General features: G+C 37.8%; 1 protein-coding gene across 12 annotated transcripts in view; it reads left to right on the top strand.

The window, feature by feature from the left end:
- Positions 1-18,569, top strand: part of Arhgef9 (Cdc42 guanine nucleotide exchange factor 9) — a 308,119-nt gene that overhangs the window by 205,515 nt on the left and 84,035 nt on the right. For 9 of the 12 annotated variants that reach the window (XM_057759313.1, XM_057759302.1, XM_057759306.1 and 6 more), the window contains one exon: positions 2,910-3,089. The exons of 2 other annotated variants lie outside the window; for them this stretch is intronic. In XM_057759313.1, coding sequence (XP_057615296.1) covers positions 2,964-3,089 — 126 coding nt within the window. In that variant the 5' untranslated portion in view covers positions 2,910-2,963. Of the gene's footprint in view, positions 1-2,792; positions 2,810-2,909; positions 3,090-18,569 lie in introns of those variants that run through there. One more of the 12 variants, XM_057759310.1, reaches the window with a different exon arrangement.

Below are 18,569 nucleotides of genomic sequence, written 5' to 3'. Positions count from 1 at the left end.
TAATTTACTTTTATTAAAAAACCCAGAAGATGGGAGAAGAGCATTCTTTTACTCTGACAGGTATTTATGGTAAACGTGCTTAGAAGCTTCTTATAGCTTGAAGACCCTCTGAATTCATTATATTCATGATACCTCTGCATACACAACAGCCAGCTCTTGGCTCAGGGTTTTATAACTCATGCAGCAAGTAGGAGTATAGAACCACATAGCATAGCTTATAAGTTCAAAGTAGATTCTCCAGGGAAAGGCTATATCTGCATTTGAATTTTGTTTTTATAGATGGTGTCCTGAACAGAGGGCTGATATTCAAAGCTAACAAACTGTAGACACTTGATCAGAATCTGGGAAGATAGTTCAAACCATAAACACTCATGGTCCTCTAGATTTGGTCTATCTGGGTTTATTGTGCTAATTTAGCAACACTCAGTTTGCACTCATCTTTAGTCCTTATCTATAAATATTTATTTTACTGAGACTACTTTTCACATCACTTTGATGTAATACTTGACAGAAACAAAGTAAGGGAGAAAATTATTTTGGTGCATGGTTTTAAAGGATATAGTCTATCTTGGCAAAGAAGGCATGGATGCTGGGTTGTCTCTATAGCAGCAGGAGCATATAACAGTTTGTTCTTATCTTGGCAGATCAGTACATGGAGAGCTTGGGTTTTCATTAGAAGTGTGTTTAATTTTCATGGTCTGCCTCAAGTGACCTGTAACCTTCATCTAGGTCTGATGTCCGAAATATTCTATAAATTCCTTAAAACAGCACCGTCAACTGAGATAAAGTTCTAAAACACATGAACCTGTGTGGGGCATCCCACATTCAAACTATAAAAACCAGTGATTAGCAATTCTCTTTCTTCACTGAGACCAGAACTAGCAGAAATTGATTATTTTTCTTTGGAAGAAAACAAGATCAACATAAAAATGAATCTTGTTAGAGAGGAGATTAGAATCTCCTTCCTCAGAGTTCCTTAAGGCCATCTGTTTTTATGATAACATTCTTGTAAGTTTAGTATAAGTGAGCCCATATTAGTAGGATGGTTTGATGCTTCTGAGGCCTAAAGACCTGTTTTGGTAATTTATTCATTGTTACTGGCTGAAAGACAAGTTTATTTCACGGAACCTCAGTCTTCTCATTTTTAAAATATGGCCAATAGTGAAACACAGCTTTTTTAGTACAGACTGTGCATTATGCTGGGTGAGGAAACCTTTTGTGAACAGTGAAGCACAAGGTATTTAAAATACATTCCAAAAGATCCTGTTAGATATTTCCATACTGAGATTTTCCCATGCCTAGCTTTCTGTGGAGAGCATAGAGGTTAGACTCCTGAGCAAAGAAGTATGTCTTAACATGGCCTAGGCGATTAGTATACCTTAACCAAGTCATAAAGCAGTGTATATTCATATGCATGTGTTCATATGTGTGCAGTGTTCTGCATATTCATTTTCTGATTGGACTGTAGCATTCATTCTCTGGACAATGTATTATATGATCGGTCTGTTGGAGAGGCTAAATATTCTTCAGATGACAGTTCTGCTGTCTTTGAAATGTTTTATCTTTGGGATTATGGAACTATGATTTCCTCAGGCAGACGTTTCTTCTTCAAATAGGCTCATGGAAAAACTTATTTATAAATTGGCATGTTCCGTAATTGAGTATGGAGAGAGAGTGTTTGAGTCTTTTTGCCAGGCAGACCATATGTTCTCTAATTCCAAAATGTGCCTCTACAAATGCTGGGGAGACCAATAGGTACAAGGTGGAAGCGTTCAGGGAAAAGTAAACACGAAACTGTGGTCAGTAGCCAAGGAGAGGTGGCCTAACTCCCACTCCATCCTTATCTGCGTGCTTAAATGAGTGTCATGACTATATGTGTTTTTGTTCATGTGCATGTGGTAATGGATAGATGTTTGCTCTCTGGTGTGTGGAGCCCAGTAGTGATTTCTATGAAATTCAGTCACCCAGGTTAAGATCAAGGACTCTGCATACCCTCTGCCTTACTGAGTGATCTTTAGTTTCTGACCTCAGTTCTTCATTATCAGTTTCTTTTTAATCTATCAAATGAAGCCAACACAGACTCCCTAGCTAAACCACAGGCCAGCCGAACAATTTTTTTATGCATCTAAGCCACAGTTGAGTTCATCGTGCACAGCACCTAAATGGAATCGAGCATGGGTGAGAGTAGGAACTATAGGACTGGGGTCGGTTGTGTTTGAAGAATGCTATACTCTTTTTTTTTTTTTTTTTTTTTTTGGTTTTTTTGAGACAGGGTTTCTCTGTGGTTTTGGAGCCTGTCCTGGAACTAGCTCTTGTAGACCAGGCTGGTCTCGAACTCAGAGATCCACCTGCCTCTGCCTCCCGAGTGCTGGGATTAAAGGCGTTCACCACCACCGCCCAGCAGAATGCTATACTCTCTTATAAGGCATATGGTTGAGTTAAATAGTATGCTACCAACTCTCAATTGGTCAGTTTCAAGGAGTAAGGGAAAGGGAAAGGAACATGAAGAACTGAAAACAAATATGTCTGCACTTTATTTTAGTCATTGATGCTAGCCTTTCTAAAGATCCAGGGCTGCTTTAAAGCACCAAGGAGATATGGATAGAGCTTTGTTTGTTTGTTTGTATTCATGTTGGGAAGAAGAGTTCATGAAAATAGATGAAAGCATGATGCTTTGTCCATATTCATATGCTAGATTATTCCATGCACTGGCTAATCGAGAAATGACAGCATTGTTTGTCTTGTAGTCCAATATAGCTTGCATGTTGGTGTCATTTCCCCTTACCGCCACATCTCACCACCGGAACATGTAAGCATTTCCATTAAAAGTAGAGCATTTGGGGTGAGGGAATGCTCAAGTAGATTAGTCAGATGTATGGACTGAACACATTCTCATTTTGTCTCCTAAGCTGATCACTGGAGATTCCATCGTTAGTGCTGAGGCAGTATGGGATCACGTCACCATGGCCAACCGGGAGTTGGCATTTAAAGCTGGCGACGTCATCAAAGTCTTGGATGCTTCCAACAAGGATTGGTGGTGGGGCCAGATCGACGATGAGGAGGGATGGTTTCCGGCCAGCTTTGTGAGGGTGAGTGCCAACCTTCACTCTGCTCTTCTCTCATTGGCTGCCTAACCCAGCTTTCCCGACCCACACTCTTGCTCTATTCCTTTCTCTCCTTGTCTTTTCATTTCTTTTTCTCTTTCTCCCTCTCTGTCTTTTCATCTCCTTCTTCCGCTTCACTCCTACCTTTTTCTTAAATCTCTGCCTTTCTAATCTTTTGACCTCTCTTCTATCTCTTGTTTATTTTGGTTCATTCTCTGCTGCTCACCTTTTTCTAAGTCACTTCCTTTATTTGATCTTTATCTTTCTAGATTTGGCTTGGATAGTTTTGAAGTCTTTTCACCCAAACCTCTATGTAGCTGTGATTTTTTCACCTTTCTTTTTCCACCTACTTTATTTTCTATATCCCCCTCTTGATCCTTTCTTCTTCTAGATCCTTCTTATCTCTTCCACTCTTCATTTTTGCTTATTCTCTTCTTTTTCTCCTTATATCAACTATTCTTCTTTCCTGTTTTCTTTGTTTCTCTCCTTGGAAGAAGTATGAACACCATTATGGACTGGTACAGTCTTCAGCTGTTAATATCAGAGTGTGTCCTCCCTGTTCTCAAGGGGCTGAAGCTTACTAATCTCAGGTCTCACTTCTTATAGCAAAGTCAAATGTCTGGTATCTAAGACATGCTATGTATGGAAACAGGAAACCTGTAAAGACTTGGAAGGCTATGGATTGTTTGATGTTTTACCATAAAGAACCTGGACATTAATACCGTTGTTCTGTAAGGTCTCTGTTTCCACTAGGTCACCTTTTAATAGGTTGCTATTAGTGATTATAACTGACCATATGTTCTAGATCTTGGCTTTCCTTGAGGTTGTTAGTTTGAATTTGTTCTTTGAGTATTGGAAGGGCCAGATTCTTCCATCTGCAAAATGGTCTTGACAATCTTTTTTTTTGGGGGGGGGCACTGGAGCACAACGGAAAAGAGACTATAAAAAATTCTTTATGGGAAGACAGATAGCAAAGAGTTATGAGGGTGTGTTATGGCCACCCTTTCTATAACCTATATCTTTCTATTAGTTCCTTCTGGAATGCCGTGTTCCTCTTTTATATTTTTAAAAAGATTTTTTTTTGAGAATTTTGTACATGCATATAATGGAAGTCTAGCCTTTAATGGCTGAGCCATCTCTCCTGCACCAGCTCCTGTGGTTTAATGATTAACACACTGGACTCTGAATCCAGCAATCCAAGTTCGTGTCTTGGTGGAACCTGTTCCTTGAGGAAGAGACCTGGTCAATCATCCTCATCAACTCAGATCTCAAAACCCAGTATAAATGGGCTGCCCATGCATGCTTCGGCATTGCCAGGGTTATGCTTTACTTCACTTCATATAATAGGAGGTCTTTACTTTTTTTTAGTACTGAGGAACCCAGGGCCTCACATGGCAAGCTATATCACCATCTTTATTGTTGGTGTTTCCTCTAAGATAAGATTTAAGTATTCTGGGTCTCAAACAAAAGGTTAGAGGGGCTTGGGCTTTTGGAGCTCAAATTGCCTAAAGGTTGGCCTTATGGCATGTATTTTGAAAGGAAGGAGCAAAGCGCTGAAGTTAACTTGAATTGCAACTTTACTAGTTCCTACCAATATGTTTTTTACTTTTTATTTATTTTTTGGCAAGGTTTTCACTGAAACATAGGGACCACAACAGACTTTCTCTAAGAATTTAATGAGCTAACACATGCTAATAAAGATTTAGCACAGTTTGACAAGTATAAACTACTTGAAAAATGACTATTTACATTTTAGTTTTCATCATAAGTATAGCTGTGATCATTTTTACCCTATATCAATACTGGACATATTAGTTGAAAGAGAAACCTATCCTGCAGGGGCTATCAACTTATAAAGCACAGTGAACTGATTGATAGGATTTAGGTGTTGGCAGCACCCTGAAGTAGGGAAATAGATAAAATCACCTCTTAGCTCCTATGCCGAGTGTTTTCAAATGAAATATCTAATTCTTCATTCTCTACTTATATGGCTTATTTTGTTAACACCTTGAAATGTTATCTGTGTTCCAGTCCAGCTTTATTGGTTGACGAGTCAGTCCCTAGGGTATTTGAAATGAAGCCATCAATAACCACAAGACTTAGGAATGAATGTGGATCGCTATGCACACAGAGCTTGTGCTTCTTCTGCTGACCACCCTCTCTGTTTTAAAAGAATGATTAAACCACACTGAAATATTAATATGTTTTGTTTCCAGGGAGACAGACCATAGGATGAGAAGGAACATTGAACACACCAGGGTGGCTTGGGGAAGTTAGTGTCAGGGTCAAAGTTTAGAGAATGACCATGAACACACACTGATGGTTTTAAGACCACAGCTAAAATGAGTGGGATTTCAGGCACATATCCCCAGTAGCCATTTTGTATAGAATCACAAAGGAACAGATTAATAAAACCCAGAATTTAAATGAATTGCCACCCCCTCATTTATTATATAATCATCTGAATAGACAGTTTTCCAAAGAAGACATGAAATAAATGATCAATAAATAATTTTTCCAAATGTTCAACATTTTCAACCATCAGGAAAATGTAAATCATTACTAAGACTACTTTAAAATATAATCTCACCACAATCAGAATGACTAACATCACTTACCACCACTACCACCACCACCATCACCACCATTACCATCACTAGCAACAACAACAACAACAACAAAAAAAAAAAAACCAACAAATGCTGGTAAGAATGTGAGAAAGAAAAACTTTATGCTGATTGGTAGTGTGACTTTGTGTAGTCCCTATGGAAATGAGTATTAATGTTTCTTGAAAATGAAACAGAGAACTGCTATCAAATCCTGGGTATGTACCTGTGTTAGTTTTTATAGCTGTGATCAAATAACTGACAAGAAGCAACAGGAGTTGGTTTGTTTAGGCTTATAGTTTGAGGGGATATAATCCATCACGACAAGGAAGGCATATGTTTTCATTTGCATTCTGTTGCTGTGATAAACACCACACCAAAATACATCAAGGAGGATATTTTATCTTATAAGTGTTAGGCCATCATTGAGAAAAGCCTGGACAAAAGCTCATGGCCAGAACTTGGAGGCAAGAACTGAAGCAGAGATCATGAAAGAATGCTTCTTATGGGCTTGCTCAGCTTGTCGTCTTATGTAGCTCAGGCCCGATGGTCTAGTGATGACATCACCCACAGCGAGCCAGTCCCCCCACCACATCAATTAGCGATTAATAAGATACCTCACAGACAACACTACATCCCAATCTCATCTAGGAAATTCTTAAGCTGAGATCCCCCTCTTCCCTGGTGACTCTAGTTCTGTTTCGGTTGAAAATTGTGGCAGCATAGCAACAGAAGCTTGAGACAACTATTGTCACCAGACAGGAAGCAGAGAAAGGTTAATGCTGAAGCTAACTTAACTTTCTCTTTTGTATTCAGTCCAAGAGCCTAGCCTGTATCACGGTGCTGCTTACATTCGGGGCGAGGGGATATCCTCTTCTCGCATGAACTTTTTTGAAGACATCCTCATGTACACCCCTGAAAGTATATTTTCATAGTGGAAGATTAGCTGCCATGATTCCAAAAGCACTCTCATTTCTACCGCAAAGATATGTGCACATTCACATCACTGTTGTGTGCTGCACTATTCATAAGAGCTAAAAATACAGAACCAGCCTTAGTGTCTATCAACAGCAGAAGCCATAAAGAAAATGGGAAGAAAGCATTTGCAGAATGAGATTTTATTTAACTGTAAATAAGAATGAAATTTGCAGGAAAATGGATAGGACTAGGAAGCATTATGTTAAGTGAAATAAACCACACTCAGATAAATGGGAATGTGTGTAGTTCCTGAAACTAGAAAAGGGACCATGGAAGAGGAAGAAGAGCTCTTAAGGGGACTTTGAAAAGAAAAACAAGGTAGTAGAATACATGTGACATGGAAGTAGAAGAATATATATTGGGGCAGAGAGTAGAAGAGAGGCTTGGAAGAGGAGTGACTATGAGAACAAGGTATGTATGAAAATTCTATAATGATACCTGTTACTTTATATGCTAAATAAAAGAAACAACTTTAAAAAGAAGGGAATGCTCCACTCAAATGCAAGCTAGCTTAATAAAACTCTTTAAAGATAATAAAATTATAATTTTTTTTAAAGAACACCTAGATCAGTGGTTCTAAACCTGTGGGTTTTGACCCCTTTGGAGGTTGAATATCAGGTATTTACATCACGATTCATAAAAGTAACAAAATTACAGTTATGAAGTAACAGTGAAAATAATTTTATGATTGGGGTCACCACAACATGAGGAACTGTATTAGAAAGTCACAGCATTAGGAATGTTGAGAATCATCGCTCTAGATGCTTTTATGTTGGAGTTGGTGTGTAAAAATGTTATTTATTATGTTTCTACTAGAAAATATAATGTAATAAAATACACAGATATAGTTGAAAAGTAGTCACAAGAAAAAGTAAAAAGTTACAAGTGAAATTAAATGTCATATATTCCAGTATATTCAAAATATTGTAGAATATCCAATAATATCACTATAAAATTAATAATGCTTTATTATTTGTGTTTTAAAATATATTTATTGAATATGTAGAATGTATCTCAATTCATATTAGTAACATGTGACTAATTTCTACTTTCTCAATAACAAAAGTACAAGCTTAGAGTGAATAGTATACAAATCTGCAATGTTAATGACAGAGCATAAACTATAACAGAACTCTAGTGTTTTCTATAATATCAGTGTTTATCCCTTGAATATTTAAAGTAGTATCCCATGTCTGCTTCAAATTGTACTCAACACTAACATTTTATTGCCTTTGTGATCTCTTTTGTTGTTTTAAGTAGAGTCAAATGGGTTCAGCATCACTGTTGGGACACTTGGGGAATACCATGGAAATGTAGATGTCAGCTACAATGCTGTTGTTAGTTAAAGAAATGATGTTAAGCTATTTGATGATTGATAGTTTTATTAGCTCCAAGATAGACATTTTAATTATCATGAATATTTATGATTGTGTTTAAATTTATAGTACCATTGTGCTATTGTTGAGGAATCCCATGATGAATTACAAAGGTTCTTTTTTAGTAGATCTCAAAAATTAGAATTAATTATGTCTGTTCTTTTGTACTCAGTTTAGTTGGTGGTAGAATGGTATTATGAAAGCCAATACTGCCTGGGTTAGGAATTGCTACTGGTATGATAAGTGATGATGGGTGATTGGTCTTTATTTTTTGTTTGTCTCTGAAGCACTATCTAGAGTCTAGTTTAGGTCTAGGTAGCACATAGACATAGTACTTTAGTACCTTTAAAGTAGGCTTGTGAATGGACAGCTTCCTGGGATGCTACATATATATGTATGTATGTGTATATGTATATGTATATTGCAGAATAGTTGCCCAATTTATTGAGACTCACTAAAAGCTTAGATTCAGTATCTTAGAAATGGATACCTAGGTTAAGTGGCACATAATAAAAAGAAAGTATAATAAAGAAGACTTCCTTCAAACGGCATATCAAATGGATAATTTTGTACATCATCAAGCTAAACTGATGACCGGCATAGTGAGAAATCTCCATTTCCTACCTGAATATCTCATTTTTTTGTTAATGTTCAAGTCCGAAGATGAATAATCAAGGGTATTTTGTGTGGTTCTGTTCAAGCTAGACACTTGTTAGCATGCTAAAATAAAAAAAGCGTGGAGAATCTGAGAAACCAAAATTCTTGCTTCAGTTCTGTCATTAGGTGAACAACTTAATCATCTTCCTATGCATCTTCAAGGCTCAGGCTTCCTTCTTGTAAACTGGGTATAATGGGTCTTGTGAAAATGCTTTTTAAGTTGTGATATTCTAGGTATATGAAAAGAGAAACTATGTGCCATTGGTTTCTGTAAGGAGTTATTAGATATATGTCTTCTCTCCAATTAAATCTGTCTCCCCCATTTTTTAGAATTCTATTCTTGTACATATATGTTCTTGGTTTCATTTCTTTTTGAAGTGAGAATTTGGATTTATAAGAGCAACACAATAGTCAGTGTACCTTCTCATCCATTGATCAGGTTAGGTGAATAAGATCATGGAGAACATCAGTGCCCATATCTTACTGTAGAAATCTTTACCTGCTTTCCTGGGCTTGTTTCCCTGGGAGCTGAGAAAATTTTGCTTGCACATGATTGTGTTTCCAAATAACCTGTGGTCGGTTTTTGTTTTCCCTGCGAGGGACCAATTTCAAGTCCTTCAGTCTGTTTTCCTTTGATGCTGTGCAAGAAAAAGAATCTTTGTTCTGACATTGGGCCATGGCCTGGGGAGCGCATACATTAGGGCAGTTTTTATATAGGACACAAAACACCTTGTTAGTAATGAGTGGTGAGGTCTGTGTTACAAGGCATGGGTTGATTCAAAAAGTAAATAGTTGGCAGGCAAGAGGACTCAGCTGCAAAAGGTGCTTACTGCTGTGTGCAGTGAATGACCTGAGTTTGATCACTTGAACCCACATGGTGAAATGAGATGAACAACTGGAGTTTGGCAGCTTGTTCTCTGCCCTCTATACACATGAATGTGTACTGCCCCCAACTCACTCCCCAAGAAAACCCAATAAATGTGTGTGTGTGTATACATATACATATATGTGTGTGTGTATATATATATATATATATATTTAAAGTTGTATAAATTTTTCTTGTTTGTTCTTTGTTCTGTTTTCAGTTCTAGATTTCTTTGGTATCTTGCTTTCCGGGAAGTTGGGACATAAAAGGATTACGTGAGGCTGGCAAGATGACTCAGTAACGCACCTGCTGTGCAAGCAAGCATAAGGACCCAAGTTTGAATCCCTAGAATCTATATAAAAAGCAGGGCATGGTGCCATGTGTCTGAAATCCTGGCTTATCAGGTTTGGCCAGTTGTGGGGTCCAGGGAGATAGGTGGATCTCTGAAACTCGTTGGCTAGTCAGCCTAGTCAGTGACCTTTAGGCCTAGCTAAATCAGTGACCTTCAGGTTTACTGAGAGATAATCCTCAAAACAAAAACAAAAAAACAAAAAAAAACAAAAAACAAAAAAACAAACAAACAAAAAAAAAACGATGGGAGCAATTGAGGAAACACACACACCTAATGTCTACCTCTGGCCTTTATGCATCCTTCCATACAAAAGTACATGCTGATACTGACAGGCAAATATGTCAACACACACACACACACAAGAATTAAGAGATGCACTAGTATATGGGCATCACTATAAATCTTAAGGAGTTAGTTTGCTCATTTAACAGAATAATAGTACCAGATTTTCCCCTAGGGCTTAAATCCTACCTAGTCTTAGGTTCTGGGCCCCTTTAATGACAACAGTTATGAGTTTAGTCTTGTGGAACTTAAATTCAATCAGATAATAACTGGTTATCACCATAATATTTCTGCCACTCTTGCTTCAATGGGCATATCTTGCCAGATTGGTTTAAATGTAGTCGCCAGAGTTTACAGCTGGGTAAGATGGATTATTTCATTCCGCCTGCCCCAGAAGCATGCATATAACCTTCCAATACTATAAGAGCTAGCCAGTAGGGATGAGTCTTTGAGTCAGTACTAGCTTTATTTCTTTCAATGTTCTATGAATCAAGTATGTGGTATCCTCAACAATTTCTGGATGGTAACCAGAAGCAATGACAGTGGCCTATAATGACCAAGTTGGCTTTATCCCAAAGACTTGGGGATGGTTCAACATATATAAATCAATTAAGTAATCTATCACATAGACTCAGGGACAGAAATAACATGCTCATCTATTAGGCACCAAAAAGGTCCTTTGACAAAATCCAGTATCCCTTTATAATGAAAGTCTTGGTGAATCTAGGGATAAAGGGAGCATATCTCACGGTAATAATGGCAATATTCAACAAGCCCACAACCTATATCATGATAGAGAAAAATAAAGTATTTCCACTAAAATCAGGAATAAGACAACTGTCTACCCTCTTCACCCTTGTTTGATATAGTGCTTGGAATTTCAGAACAAGAATACAAAAGGAGATAAAGAGTATACAAATAGAAAAGGAAGAAGTCAAAATATCTTTCTGTGTAGTTGCTACTATACACAGAAGAACACGAGGGTTCCACCAGAAAACTACAACTGTTAAACATATTTATCAAAGAAACAGCATACAAAATTGACTCAAAAATTAATGGTCTTCCTATTTACAATATATCAAGAATGAAATCAGGGAAATAATTCCATTTACAATAGCCTCAAAAAATTGGAGGGGTAATTCTAAAAAGGAAGTGAAAAAAACTTTAAAGAAAGAAACTGAAGGAGATGCCAAAAAATAGAAAGAACTTCCTTGTTCACAGACCCATAGAATCAATAGTGTGGAAATGCCCATCCTATCTAAAGCAATGTACAACTTCAATAAAATCCTCTTCAAAATTCCAATGCAATTTTTCATAAAAATTGAAAAAAATCTTAAAATTTATATGGAAACACACAAAAATGAAGGATAGCAAAAACAATTTTGAACAGTAAAAACACTGCTAGAGGTATCGCCTTCTCTGATTTTAAATTGTAACTACAGAACCATAATAACAAAACCAGCATGGTATTGGCATAAAATAGACACAGTGATCCATGGAATATAATTGAAGATGCACAAATCAGCCAGCATTCCTATAGTCACTTGATTTTTTTCTTTTTACAAAGGAGCCAAAAAAAAAGCACACATTTCAGGCAAGGCAGCATGTTCAACAAATGGTGCTTATTAAACTGGGTTACTACATATAAAAGAATGAAACTAAATCCTTGTCTCTCACCCTTCACAAAACTCCACTCCAAATGGATTAAAGTCCTCAACATAAGACCCAGTAGCCTGCATCCGTAAGAGGAGAAAACACATAGGTTATAGCCTTCACCTTATAGGCATTAGAAAGGACTTTCTGAAGAGGACCCAGCAGCACAGGCATTAAGACTAACAATTCACTAATAGAATTGCATGAAACAAAAGAGCTTCTGTATAGTGAAGGACACTGTGCTGCCTAGACTGCTGTCAACTTGACACACAACCTAGAGCTATCTGAAATGAGGGAACCTTAAATGAGAAAATTCCCCCGTAAGATACAGCTGTAAGGCATAGTGATTGATGGGGGAGGGCCCAGCCCATTGTGGATGGTGCTACTCCTAGACTGGTGTGGTTTTAGGTTCTGTAAGAAAGTAGGCTGAGCAAGCTACGGGGAGCAAGACAGTGAACAACACCCCTTCATGGCCTCTGCATCAGCTCCTGCCTCCTGGATGCTGTCCTGTTTGAGTTCCTGCCCTGGCTTCCTTCAATAATGAACAGTGCTGTGGATGTATAAGCCAAATAAACCCTTTCCTCCCCAAGTTGCTTTTTGATCATGGTGTTATGTCTTAGCAATAGAAACCCTAACTAAAACAGACACCATCATGCAAGTAAAGAGACAATCTACAGAACTGAGAAAAAAAAAATCTTTACCAGCTATGTGTTTTCCACACCAGAGACAAAACAAAGTGTCACTCAGTGAGGTCAGATTAAAAGTCCTTTATTTGTCAGTGCTCTAGAGCAAACTCACACCAGGAAAAGATTCTGGACCCCAAAGTAAACAGGATAGAGATTCTAAATCCCCAAGCAATTACATCACACCAGAGTAGGCCAAGAAACAAAGGTTTCAAAAGCTTGAGTTGATTAAGTAATTTGTTTCATTTTGTAAAACATGGATCTCCCCAAACTTCAGGTACATTAGAAGGCTCTGCTTATCAGGATGTGGATAGCAGGGTCTGGGAAGAACAAAGCATAAGCTGATGTTAGCTAAAGCTAGTGTAAAATGGAGTCACTTTGGGCAGTTCCCTATGCATCTGACAGAGGGTTATCATCTAGACTGTACAAAGAACTTAAAGAAAAAAAGAACCCTGAACACCAAGAAAACAATCCTATTAAAAATTGAGGCTTGGAGTTAAACAGATAGTTCTCAAAAGGAGAAATGCAAATGATTCATAAATATTTTGTGTTTAATGTTCAGTGACCTTAAGTATCAAGGAAATTCAAATTAAAACTACTCTGAGATTTCATCTTTGCCCAATCAGAATGGCTAAGTTCAACAGGAACAAAACGACAACAGATTCTGGCATAAATATGGAGAAAGGAAACACTTATTCACTGATGGTGGGAGTGTAAACTGGTACAACCACTATGGAAATCAGTGTGGATCTTCTTCAAAACACTGAAAATAGATCTGCCGCATGTTCCAGCTATACAGCTCTTGGGCATAACCCAAAGGATTTTATATCCTACTACAGAGTCACCTGATTATTCATGTTTATTGCTGCTCTATTCACAATGGCCAGGGAATGGAAACAGCCTAGATGTCTTACATTTACAAAATGGAATGCTTTTTAGCTGTGAAGAAAAATGAAATTTACGGGTAAATGGATGGTGCTAGAAGTATTCTGAGTGAGGTAGCCCAGACCCAGAAAGGCAAACAGTGAGTGCTCTTGCTCGTACGAAGGTGCTAACTTTGAATCTTCAGACACATGTGTTTAAATAGGAATACCTATATTATTCAGGAACCCAACACTGGACTGATTGGGTGAGCTTTCAATAGAGGGGAGGTAGGGTGTAGGTGATATAAAGGGGGAATGAGGAACAAAGCAAGAAATATTATATGTGATATGGGCTGGGACAGAAGGGTAGAGGACTTAGTATGGGGAGGAAAAATTAACACTAAACTTTTTAAAAAGCCATATGGAAAGCTACTGCTGTAAAAGCTTCCTAAAACATTTGCATATACACATATTTATATAAATAGTTTAAATAGAGTTACACAATAATGGGGTGACAGTATTTTTCTGACACCATAAATTATCATATACAAAGCCTAATGGAAAGAAATGCATCTATAGCCCTCCTTCCATTGTCAAAGAGAGGAACATATGGACATATGTGGAGAAATCTATGTGTAGTACGCAGAACCTGGAGTTCTTGGTTTGAAAGCTGCTGAAGATGTTTAGGGGACCTAGGCATTTTATATTCATGCCCCTTCCCCTCTACTGCCATGACCTTTCCATCCCTTCTCCCTTGTCACTGGCTATTACTTAACCTTTACTACATTATGAAAAAGTTTAATCATTCCTTTTCCCATCTCAGTTACAGATACAAGGCAAGGGAATGGAGGCTTAAATATAGGATATGATTCATCAAGGATCCTGTAGATAATTAGAATTATAATGTTGAACCGGTTTCCAGTTCGGCACTTCTGATTATTCATTGTTGTTTATATGACATTATATTACCCATTAAGCTATATTTGACCATCTAAAGATGCATGGAGATTAAATTTTCTTTTATCTCTTTCTTTTTCTTTTCCATCCTCCTTCCTTCCTTCTCCTCCTCTTTCTGTCTCTTTCTCCAGGCATGTGCTTTGATTTTAATTATGTAATTCAGGCTGATCTTAATTTTATGATCCTCCTGTTTCATCTTCCCACTGCTGGGATTATGAACCATGCACCACCATGCTATGGTCAGAATTTTTCTTTATGTAGCATAAACTCCTCTATGAATCCCTTCTTATTTAGCAATATCACCATGTAACCTTAAATTTGTTCCCATGGATTATCTAAGAGAAACTACCAGTTATGTTACCATTAGTCTACAGATGGCTCCTGCCTCTTCAAGTCATTGCTTAGGAGATTTTCTTTTTCATCCAAACTATACTCTGCTTTTCTGGAACTTCTACTCCTGAAATGGGTATAGATGGCCAAGACCATTGGCTCTGGAAATTATTTTTCTTGGTTGTAATTAGACCCTTCTTATTTATTGATAAATGTCTAGGGACAGGTGGCTTGTGCTTTCTGTGCTACAGTGACCATATTTTTGTAAACTAATGATTTAACAGCGCCTACCTGAATCTTTTGTTAAGAGAACTATACAAAATTATGCAGTAGAAGTACTGACAATATATTTATTGCAGAGGAAGCATTTAACAATAGTACTGCTGATATAGCAAACTTTTAAAGCTAATGTCAGATGTGTTTCTTTTTCTTTTTTTTTTTTTTGCCCTCTGCTTCAGAATAGTCTCTCTTTCTATTCAAGAGTCTGGAGTTCAAGATGAGATCCTCCAAGCCTCTCCTATCCTCTAATTTCTAGACTTTCAGCTTCTTTTTTCAAAGCTGCTTTTCTTTTTAAAGACACGGTTTTTCTGTGTAGTTCTGTTGACTGTCTTGAAACTGGCTTAGTAGATCAGGCTAGCCTGGAAATCAGAGATCCATCTGCCTCTGCCTCCTAGATACTGGGATTAAAGACATGTGCCACAACCTCCTGGTGGCTTTCAGCTTTCATCCATCATTTGGATAAGTTATTCTGAATCATCTTCTTGCTGCTCCTACATGTATGTTGCTAAGTTTAACTGGGCATACAGAACTCAAGTTCCATCTCATTCAGCCACTGGTCCAAGGACAAGATCTATTCAGAGATCTGAACATGCTGCTAATGTCAGGCTTTCAACGTAATAGTAATAGTATTGTGAGTAATGAACCTGCCTCATCTATTGTTGGACAGTGTGCTTTTTTTGGCTACTTGGTTTCTAGAAAGAAACATAATGTTACTGCAGTAGTACCTTAACACTTAGCCTCCATTTGTAGACAAATACAGTACATAGGAGGCTAAAAATAGATTAGATGCATCAAGGAACAGAGCTATAATAACAGACCTATAAATTCTTCTCATTACTCATTACTCCAGCCCTGCTATCGTTTTTGCACAAAGGTAAGCAGATAAAATACTTAGGATAATGTGGGAAGAGACATAGTTTTCAAGTTGAGGTGAGGAAGGATCATATGGTTTGAGTAGCCATTAGAGAATACCATAGCTTGTATAAAGAACACCAATGGGTGAAAATATAAGGAGAGTGTTGCAAGAGATCACGTGGCAAGAAACAAGTCAGATTTGAGATATATCTACCATTCTGCAGGATAAGAATGAATGAGACCCTAGTGGACCTACCTTTGCAAATAGATGGTTTAGCCCAAAACATGCTTCAGTAAGTTATTGTTATCCCCTAGGCTGACACCATCTGCCCCTACAGTTATGAGGTAACATCTGAGAAAAGCTTGTCCTGTATAGTCATTGAAGAGTTTAAGAATGCATTTTTGTAAATGTGTTCCTACTTTCCTCAAATCTTATCTTACTTGAAGAGCTATCTCCCTCACAACCTGTTTCGAAACAATTTCTTACACCACTAACAAGGGGAGACTTAGGGTCCAAGCTAGGCAAATTGATGTCCTTTCTCATGACAAGGATTCCTAAGGTGAGGAGTCAAGGTTACCAAGCCAGTGTTTATCAAATCACTACCAACACTTTTGTTTCAAGATTTTTTTTCTGAATCTTAATTTAAAAAAATTGTCTGTTTTCTGGAAGATGAGTAACTTGGGTAAGATTGATTTTTCAGCATTTTTAACTTTTTTAACTGTGGATTTCATGATGAAATCAGGCAGGGAAGGACTTCATATGTTCAAATCTGATAGCGTAAATAGAGACCTTTTATATTTTTCATATATTTATACAGTGTATCTTCATCTCACATACCTCACTCACTGCCCTGGCTCCCACCACACGCCTTACAACATATCTCCTATCTCTCCTAAAGTAGTGTCTTTATTATAACCTACTAAGTCCAATTGGTAGGGCCAGATGTACATGTGTTTGGATTATCCAACAAGGCATGAATAACCTACAAATGACTATCCCCACACCAAACAAAAGGGACTTTCCCTTTCTTAGTAGTTATCAGTTGCTATTAGTGGGGCATTGGGAGTTCCTTGAATTCTTAAGTTCATTGATCTTGTGTAGGTCTTGTATCTGTAACCAGAGTTGCTGTGAGTTCATGTGTGTAACAGCTATGTGATATACACAGACCAGGTTTTCACAGTATTCTTCCCATCCTCCGACTCTTATATTTTTTTCCCAGCCCCTCTTCTGTGATGTCTCCTGAGCTTTAGAGGTGGTGGTGGTAATATAGATGTTCCATTCATGGCTGAGCACTCACTCATAGGTGCTTATTCTCAGCCTCTTGAAGAGTTTGAGTTCTTCATTAACCACTGCACATTACAATAAAATGCTTCTGTGATCAAGGTTGAAAGCAGCACAAATCTATGGACATAAACTGAAATATTTAAAAAGGAATTTGTCAACATGACCATTTAGCAAACAATTAATAGGCTCTGCCATATAGCCTATGGAGTCCCTAGCTGTGAGTATTGATCATGTTTACAATACCAGGTCTGAATTACTTCCTATGGAGCATGCCTCAAATCCAATCAAGAAAATAATTGGTTACCCCAGAAGCTGTCTTGCCACTATTGTGCCAGTGGGCATATCTTGTCTGACAAATCATTATTATAGAATGCAAAGTTCAGCATTGGCTAAGACCATTGATTTTTTTTTCTCCCCATAGCACTTTCCATCATTATGAAAGGTAGCTAGCAGGAATCCAGGCGGTGGTGGCACATGCCGTTAATCCCAGCATTTGGGAGGTAGAAGCAGGCAGATCTTTGTGAGTCAGCCTGGTCTACAAAAGCTAATCCAGGACAGGCCCCAAAGCTACATAGAATCCCTGCCTCGAAAAACAAAACAAAAAAAAAAGAAAGAAAGAAAGAAAAAAGAAAGGTAGCTAGCAGGAAGAGTTTCTTGGTCAATTAATATTGATGTCTTTATGTCCTGCGACTGAAGTACATTTTGTTTTCAGCAATATGTTTATGTATGTATGTATGTATGTATGTATGTATGTATGTATGTATGTATGTTTATTATGTATTTATGATGGCAGCCAAGGGCAATGCTAATAGCCAATCCTCTTTAGGGTGTCTCTGGGGCCTCCCTCACCAATAATTCATAGGGAGGTAACCTGTGCTTGGCACTGAGATTTTTACTTAATAACTTACATCTTCTGAGAGCAGCATTATTCTCCCATGTGGGACATTTCTGTTCCAACTCATTTTCTTTTAAAATTATGCTTTAGTTAGTTTATACTAGTGGGGTTTCATAAGGCTTCTTCACACATTCTTTGTTTTGGTTAATGCCCACTTATCCCTTTTTTCCTTCCCCTCCTGCCCCCAGCCCCATTTAAATCTTTAGCACCCAGTATGGTCACACTGTCTTTGAATTCACATGTGTTCTACATTATGCAGTCTCCAGGACTTGCAAGATCATAGGTTCCCAGGAAGTTTCTCAGTTTAGTTGGAAGAATTGCCCTCTATCAAATCTTCCCTTGCCATCTAGCGTCCCCATTTCTCCAGTACCTGCTTTAATTTTTCTGCCCTCAGTACTTTTGTGCTCCACTTTCACCTCACCTATGCTCCATACCCCCTTCCTAATATGCACCCCTTTACCCAGTGGAACATCGAGAGTTTCCTGGTTACCACCTGTTCCCTAAGCTAAACACACAAAACACAAGATTTGAAGCTACTACCCACATAGG

This window comes from Chionomys nivalis, chromosome X (genome assembly GCF_950005125.1).
Source record: "Chionomys nivalis chromosome X, mChiNiv1.1, whole genome shotgun sequence".
NCBI lineage: Eukaryota > Metazoa > Chordata > Mammalia > Rodentia > Cricetidae > Chionomys > Chionomys nivalis.
Note: the sequence above shows the minus strand (reverse complement) of the source record. Positions and strands in the feature narration are given on the sequence as shown.